Source organism: Mastigoproctus giganteus, chromosome 7, assembly GCF_048544385.1.
Source record: "Mastigoproctus giganteus isolate SK-2022 chromosome 7, ASM4854438v1, whole genome shotgun sequence".
Taxonomy (NCBI): domain Eukaryota; kingdom Metazoa; phylum Arthropoda; class Arachnida; order Uropygi; family Thelyphonidae; genus Mastigoproctus; species Mastigoproctus giganteus.
The window spans coordinates 25,324,692-25,346,787 of record NC_143581.1 but is presented as its reverse complement, the minus strand read 5'-3'; the positions used below and the strand labels follow the sequence as shown (position 1 = coordinate 25,346,787).

At 36.3% G+C, this 22,096-nt stretch overlaps 1 protein-coding gene across 2 annotated transcripts in view; it reads right to left on the bottom strand.

The window, feature by feature from the left end:
- Positions 1-22,096, bottom strand: part of LOC150082672 (vesicle-associated membrane protein-associated protein A-like) — a 152,788-nt gene that overhangs the window by 49,444 nt on the left and 81,248 nt on the right. For both annotated transcript variants that reach the window (XM_090378741.1, XM_090378740.1), the window contains exons 2-3: positions 19,023-19,175; positions 4,355-4,458 (exon numbers count right to left, since the gene is read on the bottom strand). In XM_090378741.1, the coding sequence (XP_090234867.1) occupies positions 4,355-4,458; positions 19,023-19,175 (257 nt within the window). The remainder of the gene's footprint in view (positions 1-4,354; positions 4,459-19,022; positions 19,176-22,096) is intronic.

The window sequence follows — 22,096 nt, the reverse complement described above, 5'->3', positions numbered from 1 at the left end:
TCTGCAGAGAAGACTAATGTTACTTATTCTCAGATGGATACCATTTTTGTCTAAATACATCATACACCACCAGGCATCTCTCATATTGTGGAGTTATACTTCATAACTGTTTTGCCATCATTGCATCACTAGGGTACCTACCTACCCACCCACCCACCGAAGAAGGGCCAAATAGCCCTGAAACGGTGCCGTATGGGTGGTGGTATCCGTCTTAGAATAAGTGACATTAGTCTTATCCTCAGGTGAAGCGTTACTTATTCGAAGTAGTGCAATATCATGGCAACTCGTTGTGAAGGTATTCACAATATGAGATATAACTTAAAACAATGCCGCTTTGCTAATATTCTGTTCAATCAGATTTGGCTATGTATTATTGATGCTTTCGCACTGCACTTATACATAATACTAAAATAATAAACCAAGTTTCACAAAATGAGTTTGATAACAAATCAGATCAAAAGTTCATTTTAATTATCATAAAATCACATTTGTAGGCTGTGTAAAACTTGTGCTAGCAGAGTTATAAATAGAATGTCATAGAAAGGAGGAAGTGGCATGCTACAAATTGTTAAAAAAAATAATAAATAGGAATCAAAAAGAGCAAATTTTTAACATATGTTCTTTTGTAAAAATTCTGCATTATTTAATTGATTTAATAATGAAAGTTAGTTTTTAAAAAGTGTGCAAGCAAAGGGAACCAAATACACAGTAATTGCAGATCTACTAAATAACACTATGCTCCTCCCAATCAAGCACAATGTTAATTCATCATTAAACAAATTGTGAATAATGCAAATAACGACAAGCTGAAAATAGAGAACAGAATAAATCTCAGTTACATCATGTACACACACTAGGCAAAAAATCTATTTCTCTAGTCAAAACAACGAAAATCTTTAAAATCACTCCATAACTGCACTTTTGTTGGAGAACAGAGGGCAAGAACATCTATCATTAATTATTAAGCAGAAAGGCCAGGTTAACAAAAAATAAAAATAAAAAAAACCACTTACACACGTAAGTTCTGATCACTAAAAGATCACCAACAATGAAGATAATTTAAAATATTTTTAATATCATTTTCAATAGTAAATATTTGACTGAAGCAGAAGTTAAGTGATAAAAACATCAAAGAATTTAATTAAAGTGCACTAAAACACTAACATGCAATATATTTATCATTTCATATTGGTTTCTTTTTCTTTGTGAAATATGAAGCATTATTTGTGATAATGCTGATTTTGTAATAACTGACAGCAAAGTAGAGGAGAAATTGTTGAAGTTAAACATAAGACACCTGGGGTGGATGGGATCTATCCAGTTATATTACGGGGGTATATATAAGCAAACCCTTAGCCATAATTATGAGATCATCCTTGGACTCGGGGATCTGAGGTCCCCACAGACTGGAGGTATGCTAATGTATCCCCAATTTACAAAGTGAGATCAAAGGGCAAAACGAGCAATTGTAGATCTTAGTTTAACTTCTGTTCCAGGGAAAATAATGGGATCACTGGTTAAGGAGGTGATAAGATCACTAGACAAGACAGCAGCAATAGTCCAGACACAGCATGGGTTTGTTAAGGGGAAGTCCTGTCTGACCAATCTGATTGGATACTAGGATGTCGTCACAAAGGAACTAGATAAAAAAATAATTGTTATCATATACTTGGATTTCAGGAAACCCTTTTGGTACTGTACATGGAAGACTACTGTACAGATTGGAGCAGTATGGCATTAGGGGCAAGTTGCTACAATGGATAAAAGGATGGCTGAGTGGAAGAAGATAGAGTGCTAATCAATAGACCCTGCTCTTCGTGGACTAATGTTATTAGTGGAGTCCACCAGGGTTTGTTGTTGGGCCTAATGATGTTTTGTATATTTATCAATGATACTGATGAAGGTATATCGGGCTTAATCTCGAAGTTTACAGAAGATACAAAGATTGGCAGGGTTGTTAATGGCAATATGCTACTGCAACAGGATCTAGAAAATTTGGGCAGGTGGGCAACTGATGTCTAACATTGACAAAAGCAAAGTACTGCAAATGGGCAGCGTGGTACTAGACTCAGGGTAGTGGAGAATGAACTGTGTGGTACTAGACTCAGGGTAGTGGAGAATGAAAAAGACCTGGGGTAATTGCACAGTCAGATATGAAGTTTTCTGAGTAGTGCAGACAGGCTGCCAGAGCAAGTCACAGGGTCTTGTCAATGATATATACAGGAATTTTGCTAGCAGGCACAAGGTGTTATTAATTTGTATGAGGCAATGGTTATGCCACACCTTGAGCTGTTAAGCTTACAAGCTCTGGAGGCCTAATTTTAGGAAGGATGATAAGATTGGCGAGGGGAAAAGGTGCTCTTACTAAGAAAGGCTTAAGTTGCAAATTGCAGCATCTAGAGACTAGGCACCTTCGAGGTGTACACAAGGTCTTGAATGGTTTGAGCAGGCTCAATGATGATGGGATTCTTCCTCTTGCTCAGATTATAAACCTGAGTGGGCATAAATTCAAACTGAGGAAAGACAGTTGTAGATTAGATTTGCAGAAATTGTCATTAGCTAGCAGATAGTTGATTGCTGGAACAAACTTCCATCTGTTGTTGTAGAAGTTGATAGCTTAAATAAATTCAAGGAACAACTCGACAAACTTCTGGAACGGATGGATGGGTGAAATGGGAAGTGTTGATTTTTTTTTTTTTGGATGATAATGTATAAAAAACTTTCTTTCTTGAATCATATGCCTCTACTAATGCTAATTATATACTATTCCTTGAATATTATCCATTATGTTAAATATTCTCTTTGCTAGGCAAAAATTTTAAAAAATTTCAACAGCATTTCACTACGTTCTGGGTTTTCACTGCAGCAGATCATTCTGAAATTTCCATTCTTTATTCCTACAAGTATTGTTACACCTTCCTACTTGCCTTTAAAAAATTGAACTCTTTCATACAAAAAGGTGCTATCACCTTTTTCTTAATATAAAAACTCATCTTTAGAAATATTACTTCAAATTCAATTCTCCATTTAGTCTGAACATATTTATAAGACTAGAAAAAAAAACTCACTTATTTTGCATTTTGAAACTAAAATTTTTATTAACATAAATAAAACTAACATAATTCCAAAATAAATATTTCTGAATTATGTAGTTTCTTCTTCTTTGGACCAATGGACCATAAAACCAAAAAAACTACATTATCACAAACTACATCATTCACAGTCAAGCCTATTGTTAAGTTAACTTCATATAACTAGTAACTAACCTTCTGCTCTCCTTGTGCCATAGTAGTTATTGGCAGAAATTGATGATCTATGGACTGATCTCCACAGCCTACAGCAATCTTCATATCAGGAAAAGATTGGCAGGGTTAATTACACTAACAAAGCAGATCTGTGGCGTCTAAAATTTTTTAAATATGCACTTTCTTCAAGGACAGTAATACAAATGATTAAAGCATTTTGGAATCAATCCAGTTACTATAAGCATATGTGCATTTCAAGTATTATTCTTTTATGGTTAAGTTAACTCTCAGTTTATTTCACCACAGAACTGAACCACAATTCTTACATAAAACATCTAGAATTAATCTGAAATGTTTATTTCTCCCAGCATTGTTATAATCACTAAACTGATAACTTAGTTAAGTGTTTCTACTTTCCTTGTTACCAATTTAATTTTTTGTATTAAAATCAAAACGTGCCTTTCTTTAGTTGGTGCAGTAATATCAACATGACTTAACACAATTTATTAGATAATGTACTGACACACCATATCCTTACTCGCTTTGGTACTTACCTTAAGAAACACAATTGTGCAATCAAACTGATATTTATTTGACAAAAAAAACAAATTATTTTTCAAATTATTATTTTAAATGGCATTTGAGATTTTTACTCATATCCATGTAGTGTATTTATCTGTAGAAAGTATGTGTTCAGGGGCTGAAAAAACCTGAAATTCACATTGCTTAAGGGCAGCTAACTACAGACTCTATCCCAGATCCCTAAATGAGTGGCAAATGTTGACGTATAATGTTCATTAAGCTGCCATGGAGGACACCATGGGGACACAAAGTAAAATATTCTCCCAGTGGTTCAAAAGTTTCATGGCCAAACTCTCATCTATGAATGTAAAGCTTTACCTTCTCTTGATATGGGAAGGGCACTTTTGGAGATTCACAGTTATTTTTTTTCTTCTCCAAGAAACTTTATTTGTTCTAAGCTATATACAGAAATGATGCTTTTGCCAGCTGATGTCTAATAAATTATTTTTGGATTACTATATATTTTTATACACAATCATCAAATGTGACAACAGGGAAACAAGACACTAAATCACTAAACTTCTTACCAGTGTTTCTTGATTAATTTCTCCATCGGGAGCAAACATGGTCTGCACCATAAACTTGTGCTTATTTTTTTCATTTGGATCATATTCAAATGGCTGCAACATTACTACAAATAAAATAAAAATGTGGTAGAGTTTAATTTTATATGAAAACAATGACTAAATACAAATTTCATATCAAATAACAGTAAATGATAACTATTTGATTTTGCAAGTATTACGTGAAAATTAATTTAAATTGTTTAAATGGGATTATTAAACCCTTCACATATGCATTTTAAAAATGTGGGCTCAGGGTGGGAGTTTTTAGAATGTGCATGTGCTGAAGATGGCAGGTTTTTAAAATGAGCATGGGCTACAAGGAGTGTTCCTTTATGGAATAAGTTTTATGAAAATGAAAAATTCATACATAAATGCATTTAAATATTAATTTGTCCTTATTCTGATTCAAATTCCTAAAAATTGAGTGATACAAATCAGAATTAGAGGGGAGGGGACCCCCCCCCCCCTTTTTAATGCAGGAATTTCCTTTACTTCTGTTTATGTATCACTTGATTCAATTTCATCAAGTTCCAGGTCTAAATCCCAGAGAATATATTCTAAATTTCTGATATTCATGTCCAATTTTTGTCCTTCAGTTTCTGAAGCAACTTCGAACTGACCCTCAAAAATTAATGTAGGTATATACTACAGAAGCCCACATATGAAAAACTTACGTGTACATGCACATGGGAGGGTTAATAATTACCATTTGCCAGTATATAAAGTTTGTATAGCCAACTTTTTAAATGTTGTTTCAATTTCTGAAATGCAATTTTGTATATTCACAGTTATTGTAGAAGCTTCTACTAGGCTGTGTATGCAGCTTCCTTCTTTCATGTTGGCTCGGTAACGTAATGCTTGGTGCTGCTGTCAACATCTAATTTTTGTATTTAGGTTGCTTTTATCTGTAAAAACCAAGCATACATGAAAAATATTGCAGGAAAACATATGATAAATGAATCATAGTAGAAATTGGAATGCAAAAAGAGACAAAGGGGGGAAAAAAACAGCAAAAAAAAAAATCTCATTCTTTAGAAGTGAAGACAGAAGTTAATATTCAGATGACAAGTACAGAATCCACACCTGAGAGGCAATGGGCCTGAGTGTATCTACACTGATTCTTTTTAACAGGAGAAACTGCTTCTACAGGGATGGGATACACTTAAATAGAAAGGGTGCAAGAATATTTGCTGATGCGATCGAGGCAGTGCTAGGTGGGTCAGAAAACTGCTAGCTTGGGGTGTTCACAGACTAAAAGATTAACAGTAGCCACATGCAGAGGTGAAAGTGATTCTTGCACTGCTTCTATTAGAATTAGCAGCAGTCTGGAAAATAAGGTGCTGGGAATTTCAAGGACTGTTAGGAGTCATCATGGAACAAGTAAATACATGGGCTGTGTTAGGGTAACTAAGGGCAAGAACAGGTGCATGTATACTTGCATGTACACCAATGGTAGGAGTACAGTTGTTGTTGGTTTAGGGATTTATTAAGTGCATTGGCAACTATGGCTATAGTGTGCCAACTAGGAGTATAGTAAACAAATTTGATGAATATTAGGTTCTGTTCAAGACATCAAAGGTGGCTACTGCTGGGATATCAGAGATGCGGTGTCACACAGATATAAGGAATGCAGAATTGGAATTTGGAGAGCATAATGTGTAAAGAAAGAACAGACAGGAAGGGAGGAGGGGTAAAAGTAACTAATATTGTTTTTGATCAAATAACATTACAAGTAAGACAATCAGTTATTGTGACTGGTTTCAGAGCTGTCTGGTTCCATCATCAGGCAACAGGTAACCTAAATTATTGACTGTGCGAAGCAGTGAATAAATGTATCAAATCTAAATGTGCAGCCAAGTAATGTTTCTAAGAAATGTCTGTTGACAGACTTAAATTTCTGCAGATTATAATTTTTAGGAAATATGTATGAAGGAAGCTTGTTCCAGGGAATAGAAGTGAAAGAGATAAATGAGGAAAAGTTGATTCTGTGAGCTTAGAGTTGGACAGCAGATGGATGGTGACTTGTTGCAGCACATATTGAGAGTGGTGAGGAAAAGAGTAAGGGAATTATTATTGCCATTCAGAAGAATAGTGCCTGTGGAAGTATCTACAAAAAATGCATGCAGCAGACATTGAACATCTATCAGACAGAGTGCAAAGTCTATAAGAAACAAATCATTAATTAACCTGATTCTCATCTGGAGGGCAGAGTGTTTGCAAGCAGCACCTTAGATGTGGGAACAATATTCTATAATAGAGAAGATTTGAGATAGCTATTCAGATGAAAATAATGCAAAAAGTGAAAAAGAAAACCCAGTAGTTTTGAAGAAAATGAAGCAAGATTTCTAATGTGTTTATTAGTATTATAATGGCTAAATTATGTAAAGGAGCAAGCTTTTTTTTTTTTTTTTTTTTTTTTGTAAATGTAGAAAGACCAATTATTCATACCTTCCCCATTGGAATACCGTGTCTAAGCATGGTCTTAAAATTGCCTCATACAATAGGATTATGACCTCTAGATCAAACAAACGTTCAATAAATCACTGATAGGACAACATGAATGTTTCTTGCCATCTGTCTACATGGCTTGGAGAGCTTCATGTCCAACTATATTGTGACTTCCAAATCCATTTCTTCCTGTTTTTAATTCAAACCCACCAAGTGTAAGAGCTTGCATTTTGCTGCATTAAAATATAACTACCACTTTTCCGATCATCCTCAAAGCCTATCCAAGTCATCCTGAAGTATGAACTGCTTGGCACTGATCATTAACCACACCTCCAATCAACACATCTGCAAGTTTTGACATCACACCATTTATTCCTTCACTGATGTCAATGTCATTTATGGATATCATAAACAACAGCAGTCCCAAAGTAGATCCTTGGGGGACTCCCCCACTTCTAAGACCATTCAGAGTAAGCATTAATTACAACCCTCTGCCTCATGGCAGAGGGTTGTAATGAACAAACTGTGTGAGGTCATTAATAATTGCTAAAGTCTCAGCATCTGTAGCAACTGGGTCTGTGTAACTAGTGTAAATGGGTCTGGGAAAACTGAAGCCAACTGGAGTTGTGAACATTAAATCACTAAGGAATATTACCCCACTGTTTATAAAGTTAACTGGAAAAAAATAGGCTTCAAAGGTCAAAGAGGTCTGAGTGATTAAAGGAATTAGGAGAACAGAGGCAAGAGAGGAATTTGACAAGATGGGGATCCAAAGCAAAAGGAGATAAAAAAAGAGGAGATTCAAAATTAGGAAGTCTCTAACAAGAGATCAGATCAGATCAGACATACACATAAGTACCAACTGTGAAGTGAAAGGAATCAGAGCTAATAATTAGGTCAACCAAGAGTGAGGTAAATGATAAATAGTATTTTGTCAGAAAAAGTAAATGGGGACTTGGCAAACTGCAGGTGGAAATGGACACAGCTGAATTAGAGCTGAGACCATATATATATTTGCAAAATGAATCCGGTAGCGTTGGGAAGTTTAGATTTTTTTTCACAAATTTTTCATAAATTTGACAATTCACGATGCATTCAGTATACAGTAAACCCCCGCTATTCGCGGGGGTTACGTTCCTGAGAAATGCCACAAATACAGAAAACGTGAATACTGTTATGGCTCCCATAGTAATAAAGGGGTTCCATTCCAAAGTATGAAATATATAAGAAAAACTAGTCAAATTTTGTCTATGTATGTATTATATGTACCTTTATAATATGACTAGGTACATACAGAGTACATAGTGAAATGCAAGCATAAGGCACTGAAATGAAAATAAGAAACAATTTAATATTAAATGTAATATTTATTAGAAATTTCAAACCAGCGCCTTTGCTAGCTAAAAAAACTTACCCTGCCAGTGCTATCCCAGTTTCGCTAAAGTGTTGATAAAGGAGTTTTGCCTTTTCACCAATGATGAGTGAACTTAACAGAATTTTATTTTGAGTTTGGTCTTCTATCCACAGATTTAAAGCCTTTTCCATTTTTTCTAATTTAACATCACGAGTTACAGAGCAAATTTTTAAAGCAATTAGCGCATTTTCACGGACACTACGGCGGATTTTTGTTTCCGATTTCTTGATTGATCGTACCGTTGACTCATTGATTTTATAATGTTTTGCTACTGAGGAGACACTTTCACCATTAGAAATTTTGTCTAATATCTCAATTTTATTCGCTAATGTCATCACCTTTGATCTTTTCACATTTCCCTTGTTATTCATAGCCATATTTTTGTATGGGTTAGAAAGAACTTGTCCACAATAAAGTCACTTTCTTCCGTTAACACGCTCGAAAAGTATGTTTTACACTGCAAAACAGTAGATTTATCACTTTTGTAAGCATATCAATTTATAAATTGATAAATTTATTCAATTTATAAGCATATAAATTAAAAGCAAACGACGAAACCTTCTACGACAAGCGCATAACACATACTGAACAAGGATTAGCGAGAAACATCCACGCTCGTGATTTTGTCACCCCTCTTCCCCAACCCACTGAGCGCTGTTTTGACCGGAAAAGATAATTTTAGCCACACCCATGTTTTTTATGGCGGAAAATGTTCACGGCGCTTTAAAATTCACATTTTTTTAGGTTTCATTTTATATTAAATAAGCGACCGTGAATACAGATACCATGAATAGTGGGGGTTTACCGTATACAGTAAACGTGTGGGGGAGGAGACATGAATTAATGAAAATTTTTGGATACAACAAAAATATACCCAGAATCTTGGCATAAAAACCCTAGTTTCTTGTCATAACAAGGCCTCAACAATGTTCTTGCATCCACACTGCTCAGACTTCCTCCAGTTACTGGATGATTTCAGCCAGATTTATTTTGATGATATCAAAATAATTTTGATATCATGTACTTGGATCTCAGGAAGGCTTTTCAAACCGTTGCACAAGGAAGACTGCTGTAGAAATTGGAGCAATGGGGCATTAAGGGCAAGTTGCTGCTATTGATAAAGGAATGGTTGAGTAGGAGAAGACAGAGTGGTAATCAATGGACATTGAAACAAGAAGAAATAAATCACAAATTTATCAAATGAAATCTGCTGTATACCAATGGAAAAAGTGTAAAGAGTGAAGGTAGAGTTGGCTTTCTGGTCCATAAATATATTAAAACCCAACATTTTGGAATTCAAAAATACATCACCAAGGGTGTCAGGACTACTACTCAGGATTTCTAAGAGGTACGATTTTTTTTTTGATTTGGTAGTTGTTGGCGCATCGGCTTCTGTGGCCATATTGCACCTCCCAAGGTTTTTGCAGTACTTTGATCCAAGCCCGAGGCGGGAATCGAACCCGCGACCTTTGGGTTGCCGGGCAGGTACTTTACTCACTCGGCTAGCCCGGTCGGCTAAGAGGTACGAACTAAAGGTTATAATCATATATGCAACAACATCGAGCTATGATAAGGAAGAGGTTGAAGAAATGTACACCGAAATTGAGATATTGCTAGATGAACAGAAAACTCACTACATCATTATGGGAGATGTCAATGCTAAGATCGGAAAGAAACAAAACAGCATAGAAATGGAAACTAGGAAATTTTTGAATTAGTGAAACAAATGAAAAGATGAGACTTGTGGAATTTGGAGAATCTTGAGGAATGTCAGTAATGAACACTTTTTTTCAAGAAAAAGGTGAACAGAAAGTGGGCATGGAAGAACCAAAATGGATTAACAGCTAATGAAATTGACTTCATCCTCACTAACAGAAGATATAGGGGGAACAATATTACAGTCCTGAACAAGGTAAGAGATAGCAGAATGGCAAGATGTACAATCACTTGATATAAATCCTCTGGATGCCTGTAATGGAAATCGTATTCATGTAAAATTTTGTGAATAAAGAATTTTATTATTATTAAGTAAGAAAAGAAAGGAAAGGAAAAAATTGATTAGAGTAAATAATACAAAAGTCTTTGAGATAACAGAGCAGTAGAAAAGGCAGTATGTACTGGAAAAATGCATGGGATACATATAAATTATCAGGTAACATAGAAGTCTACAGTAGATATAAGCTGGTCTTATAATCAAGTCACAAAGGAGGTTAGGCATGCAAAGGCAGATTACAGGAAATCTTTGGCAAAGGATGCAAAGAAAAACAGTTCTTTACTTATGTAAACTCTAGAAGGAAGGGGATGAATCAGATTGGTCTGCTTGATATCACTGGTTCAACTGTTAATGATCCTGCTCAGCTAGCTAACAAACTGAATCAGTAGTTTCCATCAACATTTACACACGTGGAGTTATTCAGGGATGGTTATGCCTAAGGTGTATTAAACTCTGGCAGTGGGCTAAAAGATTTTGTAATAAGTGAGAGCAAAGTGGAACAGAAATTGTTGAAGATAAACATAATGCCACTTCGGGTGGATGTGATCTATCCAGTTATATTAAAGGAGCCAGAAAAGGAAGTAAACAAACCCTTAGCCATAATTATAAGAGCTTCCTTGGACTCAGCGGAGGTACCCATGGACTGGAGATGTGCAAATGTGACTCCAATTCACAAAGGAGGATCAAAGGGTAACACAAGTAATTACAGACCTGTTAGTTTAACTTCTGTTCCATGGAAATTAATGGAGGCACTGGTTAAAGCAGCATTGCAGGATCATCTAGACAAGACTTCAGTTATAGCTCGGACACAGCATGGTTTTGTTAAGGGAAAGTCTTGTCTGAACAATTTGACTGGATACTATTATGTGGTCACAAAGGAACTGGATGCAAAAAATAATTTTGATACCATGTACTTGGATCTCAGGAAGGCTTTTCATACTGTTGCACAAGGAAGACTGCTGTAGAAATTGGAGCAATGTGGCATTAAGGGCAAGTTGCTGCTATTGATAAAGGGATGGTTGAGTAGGAGAAGACAGAGTGGTAATCAATGGACATTGCTTTTTTGTGGACTAATGTTATCAGTGGAGTCCCCCAGGGTTCAGTGTTGGGTTCATTGTTGTTTTCTGTATTTATTAATGAAGGTTTATCAAGCTTAATGTCTAACTTTGCAGACAATACGAAGGTTGGCAGAGTTGTTAATGACACTGACAGTATGCTACTGCAACAACAGGATCTAGACAAGTTGAGCAGATAGGCTGAGAGGTGGCAACTGAAGTTTAGCATTGACAAATGTAAAGTACTGCATATGGGTAGCAACAACCCAAGAGAAATGTTCCAACTGTGTGGTACATTAGGAAGGGCGTACCACCTAAGAAGTGGAATAATACAAACATAATTTTGCTGCATAAGAAAGGAGATAAATCAGAAATTGGAAATCATACACCAATTAGCTTGTTGTACCACATCTATAAGTTGTTCAAAGGTCATTACTATCAGATTAGAAAGAATACTTGATGAGAATCAAGTATTTGATTCTCATCAAGTATTCTCATCAATCAGACTTCAGGATAGGTCTCTCAACTATGGATCACCTTCACATAATATTGCAGCTAATGGAGAAAGAAAATGAATATAAAACACCATTATGCCTGGCATTTGTGGATTATGAAAAGGCACTTGACTCTATACAGCATAATGCAATGTTTCGGGCACTGGAAAGACAAGGCATGGACATCACAAACATTGATAGTAGCAAATTCAAAATTGAGAAAGGAGTTCAACAAGGAGACACAATATCTCCAAAGTTGTTTAATGCTGCCCTCACTGCCTTTGAAGAAGCTTTCATAAGATTGGACTGATCGCAGAAAAGAGTCAATGCAAATGGATACGAAAAGAGTCAATGTGAATGGATACCACCTAAACCCTTTACGATTTGCAGATGACATTGTGATCATAAGCCACGATCCCAAAAAATTAGAGGAAAATCATATTCAGTTATGCAGAGTTAGCAAGGATTTCGGACTAAAGCCGAATATGGTTAAAACAAAAGTAATGATGAACAAGTATGCCACAGAAAGGGATATAATCACTGAAAGAATAGAAAGTGAAAAGGTGGATCCTTATACTTACCATGGACAAGTCATTAGCTGTAATAATGATAAATGGCCGGAAGTCAAGAGAAGAATAAACTTCAGATGGATAGCATATATAGTCACATACTGAGGAACAATATTCCAATTTGTCCAAAACGTAAAATACTGAACCAATGTACAATAGCCAGTTGAAATAACAGCACACTGAGATTGGACGTTTACATACAACGCAAACGTCTTGCAGTGCCAACAAAAGAAAATGGCAAGTCACGCAATTGTTGCATTGCTTACATTCACCATTTTGAAAGTGAATTCTGTACTGATATCATGGATTATATTGCTGTTTTACACTTATTTTAAATTAAAAACCCCTCGGTATGGCTCCTAGAGTTAATAAACATCATACAGAGAAGAAAAGAAGAACAACATTAAAGGTTAGTGTCAAACTTGATATAATCCAAACTATTACATTAGGGCCACCCAGAAAGTTAATTCATATACCCATGTGTATTATGTCTGTTCTCTGGTCAATTTGCCTGGCTTGCTGGACAAAAAAAACCACAGTTTCTGAGGAAAAAATATTGCTGTCTGTGTCTGAGACAGACTAACTCAACCACGAAGTGAAAAAGGCCCATAAAAGTTGTGTCATTGACTGAATTCGAACCCTGACCTTTTCCACCCAGTGTGGGGAGGACAGTGACGATATCACTGCTAACCTACACTGGGTGGAAAAGGTCAGGGTTCGAATTCAGTCAATGACACAACGAAACCTGATATAATAAACGAAACCTGATATAATAAAAAAAAATAGAAAGGGGTGAATGCAGGAGTGTATTAATGGCAGAATGAATATAACATTGGATTGTCAACATGTTTATGTTTTTTATGTGCAGTTAATAAAATTGCATTCTTAATCTCTTTGTTATTTAGCCTCATATATCTGCATTAAATATATTAAAAATAATAATAATAAAAAAAAAAAAAAAACTTTCTAGATAATGGAAAAATCAAAATAATGGCACCTTGAATCCCCAAAGGTGCCGTTATTCTGAGTCTACTGTATACTCCCCACCATGACATGGAAGTGAAACTTGGGCACTCACCAAAAGAATGGAAGAGAAGCTGAAACTACACAGCAAATAAATGAAACAAATTATATTAGGAATCAGACTGTTGGATAAGAGGAGAAACACATGAATTAGACAGCAAACTCAAGTAAAGGAGATTCTTATCAAAACTAAAGAACTGTAATGGACTTTGGCAGGACATATAGCTTGAAGACATTATGACAGATGGACAAAGAAAATAACACATGGTACACCACAGGAGCTAAAAGAAAACCTGGAAGACAACAATGGAGATGGACAGATGAAATTCAAGGGTTCGTGAACAATAAATGGATCGTGCTATTGCACAAAACAGAAGGAACTGGAAAGTTGTTGTAGAGGCCTTCATCCTGCAGTGGATTGAAAATGGCTGATGATAATGATGATGCAGTACAGACAGCAAGATAGTTTTAGTTCAGTCTGGCAGACTATCTAGTAGCCGGCATGCTCACCATATTCAAACTTCACCAACCCTCATGATGGAAGAGATGCGGGTTGTTCGAGCTTTATCCTGAAGACTACTTACATGGGTTTATACTACTCCAAGCCTCCAATAAGCAAAGTGTTGAACTATAGAAAATGTTAAAATTATAAAATTTTCCAGGTTCTATAATGTATTGTTAAAAATACAGAATTAATTAAATCATGCTTATTCAATGCAGTGCAGCATGATTCTTCGTTAAATTATTTGTTCCTGCATATATAACATGTCCTTCACCTCTAACATTTTGAACAAATATGGTGGTATTGCACTAGATTACGAGTCATCTGCCTGGTGATACTGAGCTGGGGTATTTCATTGTGTGACTTACAGGGAGAACTCAACTATCAATTCCAATGCTGTTTTAGACTCTCAGGTTGCAAATGTCAGGGACCAAATTTGGAGAGGATAATGTAATTATCTTGTCCAAATTGCTTGAAGTATATCTTATTTCTTCTTGTTTCCTGAGAAGAGCATGCATGCTTTTTTACTACGTAGGCATCCCTAAATCTTGTCCGAAGAATTTTTGTAGTGCTTAATTAAACTATTGCCTGACTCTTAGAGCTTTAGCAGGATGTTTTTATTTGGTGTTAGCATTGGGGTAGAGGAAGGACAGTGAAAAATGCAGTTATTTTGTTTTGCTGACACATACACACAACTGCTGCTCATAAACACCATGAAAATTCGAAAGAAACCAAACTTATGTTTTTTCGGTGTTTTATTTAATAAAAATATTTTTTAAACTAATCTGGGAGGGAAAAGAAACTTATTACGCAAGCAAAGACAAATTCATCAGACAAATGCAATAAAAATCTGCATATAAAAGAACTGGTAGGCAGGCAGTGATTAAAGTGTATTGATTTCGGATTTACTTAAAGATATAACTACCATCAAGGGTAAAGAGATGGATTTCTGCTTTCGTAAAGGTGACTACGGTGGTCTCAGACAGTTTTTAAATTCTATACAGTGGGACCAACTGATGATGTTACCATCAGCAAAGTCTAAATTGGAAAGCATTCAAGGAATTAATCACAGAAGCTACTAGGCTTTTCATACCAACTAAGAAATACTCTTCAAGGTATAGGCTTAAATAGACATCAGATGAACTGATGAAGCTGGTGGCAGAGAAGAAAAGTGCAAGGAATGCATATAAATTAAATTATCGGGCGATACAGAGGCCAGGAAAGCTAAGAAAGATTACAAGAAATCTTTAGCATTAGCATTAGTAGAGGCATTTGATGCAAGAAAGCAAGCTTATGCAGCATCAGCCAAAAAAAAAAAAAAAAAACCCACTTCCACTTCACCCCTCTGTTCGTTCAAAATACCTGTCCAGCTGAGCCTTAAACAATCATCCAATAAATCCACAAAAGCCCTGCTAGTGTGTGAGTAACCAGCCCCCAAATTCCAGTCAATATCTGGGAAATTAAAATCTCCCATTATAAGACTCTCTGATTTACTGGCCCACTCTATTTCCCTGTACAGTTCCTTATTATACTCATCAGAGTCATTAGGTCTATAGCACACTCCTACTCTCAATTTTGATCTCCCAATGCTTATGTCACACCAAACTGACTCAACACTGCACTGTCCAGCTATGTCGACTGGCTTCACTTCCTTGGTTTTTATGTGTTTCTTAACTAATAGCATAACCCCTCCCCACTTCCTATCCTTTCTGTAGACGTACTCCCCAAATTGCAGTTCTGCATCCCTTATATCTGTGTGACACCACGTCTCTGATATCCCAACAATATCTGCCTTTGATGTTTTGAGCAATACCTCAAATTCATCAAATTTATTTACTAAACTCCTAGCATTGGTGTACACGCAAGTATACCTGCACCTGTTTCTATTCTTAGCTACCCTAACACAACCCATGTGTTTACTTGTACTGCAATGGCTCCCAGTGAAATACCATGCATCTTGTTTTTCAGGCTTCTGCTCATTCTAATAGAAGCAGTGCAAGAATCTCTTTCACCTCTGCCAGTGGCTACTGTTAATCTATTTGTCTTTGTATCCCCCCAAGCTAGCAGTTTTCCGACCCACCTAACACTGCCTCGATAGCATCAGCAAATATTCTTGCACCCTTTCTATTTAAGTGTATCCCATCCCTGTAGAAGCAATCTCTCCTGTTAACAAGTACAGTCCAGGCTGAAAAAAAATTCTAAAGTAATTCTAAAATTCTATAAATTAAATTATCGGGCGATACAGAGGCCAGGAAAGCTAAGAAAGCTAAGAAAGAAAGCTAAGAAAGACAGCAAAATCTTTATTTATGTAAAGCTAGAAGAAGAGGTCTCACTGTAGTCACCTAAAGGGGATGAATCAAATTGGTCCACTTAATATCGAAGGTTTGGCTATTGATGATCCCGCTCAGGTTGCTGACAAACTGAATGAATATTCTGCATCTACATTCACACACGAATTCTTTAGGGAAAAGGATGCCGAAGTTTATCAATCTCTTAACAGGGAGCTAAATAATTATGTAATAACTGAGAGGAGAGTAGAAGAGAAATTGTTATTAAAGTTAACATAAGAAAGGTACCCAGAGTGGATGGAATCTACCCAATTATATTAAGGGAGGCAGTGAAGGAAATAAGCAAACCCTTAGCCATAATTATGAGCTTGAATTCTGAGAAGGTCCCCGCAGACTGCAGATGCATGAATGTATTTCCAATTCACAAAGAGGGATCGAAGGGTGACATGCAAAGAGTGCAAATCCATACGATCAAAGGGTGCAAATACATACCTATTAGGTTAACTTCTGTTCCAGGGAAAATAATGGAGTCATTAGTAAAAGAAGTAATGCAGGATTATCTAGATAAGGCCACAATTATACTTCAGACAACATGGATTTTTTTAATGGGGACATCTTGTTTGACCAATTTGATTGGATACTAATGATGTGGTCACAAGGTCACAAAGGAACTGGATGCAAAAAATAATTTTGATATCATATACTTGGATTTCAGGAAAGCTTTTGATACTGTTGCACATAAAAGATTGCTGTGCAAATTGGAGAAGTGTGGCATTAAAGGCAATTTGCTGCTATGGATAAAAGGATGGTTGAGTGGGAGAAGACAGAGTGGTAACAGTGAACATTGCTCTTCATGGACTGATGTTATTAGGGAAGTTCCAGAGTTCGGGGTTGGGCCCCATTGTTGTTTTCTATATTTATCAATAATATTCCTGAAACTTATCAGGTTTAATGTCCAAGTTTGCAGATGATACAAAGGTTTACAGGGTAATGAATGCCAGTAATGACAGTATGCTACTGCAGCAGGATCTAGGAAAGTTAGACAGATGGGCCAAGAAATGGCAATTGAAGTTTAACATTGATAAATGCAACGTATTGCATATGGATAGTAGTAACCCTAGAGTAGTGGAAAATGAAACGGAACTGGGGTAATTGTGCACTCAGTAGAGGTTACCTAACCCGAGGGCCTAGCCCGGCCCTCGGGTTGGGTAACATGAACAATATTGGGCTCGGCTCAGGTACAAATTATCATAATGAATTGTTATTTCAAATATTTCGGACTTTTTTTTTGAGCTATTTCTTACATACGTTGTTTTAAATATTTTTTTATGTATTTAAATTCTTAAAAGGTTTTTTAGAAAAAAAAAAAAGTGTATTATTTGTCTATTGACACGTAACTGACCAATAAGGTGCACTTTGTCACCAACGTCAGTAAAATTCACCGAAATTTGTACTCTTTTGTGGAAATGACCCACCACCAGTGCAAGCTATAAAATGAATAAATTTCAGTGCAGCCAGATTAGTAGAGCAAGAGTATCGAACCAATTTAAGTAGTGACAGTGTCAACTATTTTATTTCTGCAAAACAATTTGAAATAAAAAGCGTGAGAAGAAAAGGTGGCCAGTAGAGGTGAATATCGATATTTGTTTTGGAATTATATTAAATATAGTAAACTGAAAATTTATTACTTTTTCTAATAATAAATATTAAAAATTATTATAGAATGATTAATATTGAATTTGAAAGTTTATTTTTTTATTATTATGAAACTTCAGAAACTAATGCTAGTGATTTTATTTATATAAATAAATATTTTCAGTTGGGATGGGATAAAAATCGGTTCGGGTGGGTCAGGTATGGGCAATTAATCTGAAAAACAAATTCAGGATGGGCAGAGTAAAAATAAAAAAATGTAAGCCAGTGCAGACCTTTAGCACTTGAATATGAACTTCTCTGAGCAATGCTCAAAGGCTGCCAGGACGGCTAAGGGGTTCTGTCAATGATATACTGGAATTTTGGTAGCAGGGAGAAGGTGATTATCCCTTTGTATAAGCCAATAGTTGGCCACATCTTTAGTACTGCACACAGATCTGGAGGACTCATTTTAGGAAGGATGTAGAGCTGCTACAATGAGTACAAAGGGCAACAAGATTGGTGAGGGGAACAAAGGGCTGCTCTTCAAAGCCTTAGAAACATCTGAGTGAAGTGTTTAAGGTTTTGAATGCATTGGGCAAGCTCAGTGCTGATGGGATTCTTCCTCTTGCTCAGACCATACACATGAGAGGACACAAATTCAAATTGAGGAAGGATGGGTGGAGAATAGATGTGCAGAAGTTTGCCATTAGCCAGCAGCAGGTGGCTGATTGCTGGAACAAACTTCCACCTGTTGCTGTGGAAGTTGACAGCTTAAATTCCAAGAAGAACTAAAACATTGGAGGAAATGAATATTTGAAATGGGAGGGAGGGGGGGGGGGTTGGCAATGCTGTATAAGCTTGTTTTCTTGCATCATTTGCCACTGCTAATGATAAAATTATTTAATAAATCCAATTATTTTCTTAAGTGTTGGTTTGGAAATGGTGCTTCCATCATGACTCTGCCATTATCTATAAAACAGAATCATATCTCTATATACATAGATGGATCAAATCCACTAACGTCTTTTTGAATGCATGCGTTCCAAGTGGAAGTAAGTTGGCAAAATAATTCCTTATAGTAAGTTATTTCATTTTTAATCGGTTCAAGGATGCACTATCAAGCATCATCAAAGTGACTAAATATTTTAGCAGGAGCCAAAACTTTTTTTTTAATGAATTTTCTAAATTAATCTTATTGTGAAACTTACCAGCAACACTAACAGTTTGTTTTGGTTCAATAACACCACTGTTTGGTCTCACACAGTATCTTTTGGGAGCAGTTGTTTTCACTTTAAAACATACCCTACGCTCTGTAGGATTGGATAGTTTCAGAATAGATGTGACAACATCTGCAAATGGACCTAGAAAAGAAAAAAATTAATCTTTAAATCCTTTATTCTAACTGAACAAAGTTTTGAAATGGTTAGTTATATATTTTATGGGTCATTCTGTTAGGTGTGATCTACATACATTATGCAGCTATAATTTTTAGTGCCTGCTATGTCAATTGCAATCTTATCCCAAATACTAATACGATTGAGGACTAATAGCTCTTAGGGATTTAAGAACTCTTAACCCCTAAGACTGTGGGTGTAGTGTGGCTCTCCAAACTTTCCCATCTCCTAATCACCAAGTGGATACTAACTTTAACTTTTCCATACACACAACTACGTTAGAAGAGCCATAGATTTGGCTGTTCACATATCCAAGCCATACACTGAAGATATTAATTCAAAAGTTTTACTACTTGATTGAGGCAGAGGGGCAGTTATTACCTTTGAGGCAAGGGAATCTTGGTTATTCTCTTGGTTATAGTGGTTATTCTCTACATTTATGATGCACAAGTTACATGAAATGCTGTTCTATCTGAAGAACTATATATATAGTTCTTCAGATAGAACAGTGTTTCATGTAACTCGTGCATCATAAACGTATCATATACATATATATATATATATACACACATACAAGTATGTAAAAAGTAGATAGTTAATTTATATCTAATTTATAATATTATTAATTAGTCACAGATCCGATTAATGCCATCAAAATGTGTGTGTGTGTGTGTGTGTGTGTGTGTGTGTGTGTGTATACACACACACACACACACACACACACACACGGTTGTTAAAATTAAAGTATCCCTATGTAGAGTGCTCTGGAGTGAGTTCTAAGGCTCATACTGAACAGAAATTTGGACAACAGGTACAGTAAAGAATGCGCTCGCCATTTATTGGAAAAAAAAGTCACAAAATATGGCGTGTAACTATCTTAGTTACAATTATGCAAATAACGTAATCGTAATGTATTGCCACAGTGCCACTACTAAGCTCTACTGTACTATATAAAAGCAAAGCAGTGTCTTCAAAATCATACAGTAGATGTTTGCCTGCACTATAGCAGCAATGCCAACAACATTGCAGGAAAAGGCACTATTAGTGAAGCTGTACTATCAGAACAGCAGCAATGCAGCTGCAGCTATCAGAGAATTCTGGCATCACAAGCACATAAAGCGTGGACCTATGACTGTTTGTGCTGTCCGCAAAATGACTGCGAAATTTAAGACGACGGGACATCTTGGTGTTCAACCTGGTAGAGGTCGAACAGTATAATATGGCATGTATTCCGCTTTAAGGCTAATAATGAGTCAGACGTTGCGGTACTATCCTTACAAGATGCACATGCTATAGCAGCTAAAGCATGGTGATGCATATATTCTTTTCACATATGCACTTCAGTTTCTGGCACAAATGGCAGTGGATATCACTTGGCCATGGAACATCCTTTGGAGTGATGAAGCCCGCTTCTGCTTAAATGAACAAGTGAATACGCACAACTGTCGCATTTGGGCAACAGAAAACCCTCAGGTTATCCAAGAGGTCGAATTGCTTTCTCCAAAAGTGACAGTGTGGTGTGGATTTACAGCCACATTCATGATTGGGCCCTATTTTTTTGAACAGGTAACACCGATTGGACCCCGCACCTGTTCCATCACTCGACAGCGATATTATGAAATGTTGGCAAATTTCACAATACCAGAGCTGCAACAATGTGGGTGCCTTCAGGATACCATATTCATGCAAGATGGTGTGCCACCCCACATCCACCACTGTGTCCAAAGATTGCTAAGTACACACTTTGGTCATCAGCCGTTGTTTCCAGACATCTTGGCCACCCCAATTACCAGACCTCACCCCATGCAACTTCTAGTTGTGGGGTTTTGAAGAACCAGGTGTATCAGGAAGGATGTCAAACCCTGGCAGATCTGAAGTACAGCATTAGACATGTGCTGGCTATTCCAGTTGACATGCTACGTTCTACTGTAGAAAATGCTGTTCTTCGAATGGAAACTGTTGTTGACCAAAATGGAGGACACATTGAACAATTGTAGAACTGTTCAAGTGATTTGTATTGCCACAGTGCCATATAGTGACAAATTTTGTAACAATTTTTTTTTTTTTCCCAAATAAATGGCGAGCACATTCTTTATTGCACCTGTTGTCCAAATTTCTCTTCAGTATGAGCCTTAGAACTCACTCCAGAGCCCTCTACATAGGGATACTTGCGTTCCAAGACCTCAGAAGTTAAAATTTTCGCTATATAACTAAGCTATTTATCTCTCTAAAAGGTCATTTTTAAAATGGAAATTGCACTACACTTTCATCATTATCAATGTTCCGTTATAAGAATCAATTTTGAACGCTTTTGTGATATTTTTCAAAAACACATTTCTGGGGATCAATGCCATAAAACAATAACAATTTGCACTTTCCAGGTTACTGGGCTTTTGTCAGCGCAATCTATTATAAAAGGGTAGTAAACTATCTTATTGCATTTGCGATAATCCCGATAACTGGAATTGTGTGGAAGTTATGGTATTATGGTGAAATGAGTCCCCCTTCACTGAAATTTTCAGAATCTTCTCTTCATTCCTATTTACTTATTACAATGGTGATGGAAAAGGGACCAACGGAAAGTGCAAGTGCTGGCAGTGCTAGGAAATGAAACAAAATTGATTTAGAAATGAAGATGATTAAGAAGTACGAAGCAGGATAAAGTTTGTCCTCTATTGCACAGAATTAGGTCTCACTGTTTCAACAGTGAATACTACTTTAAGGGGCAGTGTGCATATAAAAGAACATGTTAAAGGATCAATAGTAATCACAAAACAGTGTTCAGGTCGTATATCAAAGATGGAAAATCTATAAGTAATATGGATAGAAAACCAGACTCAGAAGCAAGTGCCCCCGAGTCCAATGGCCATTCCAGCAAAAGCAAGTAT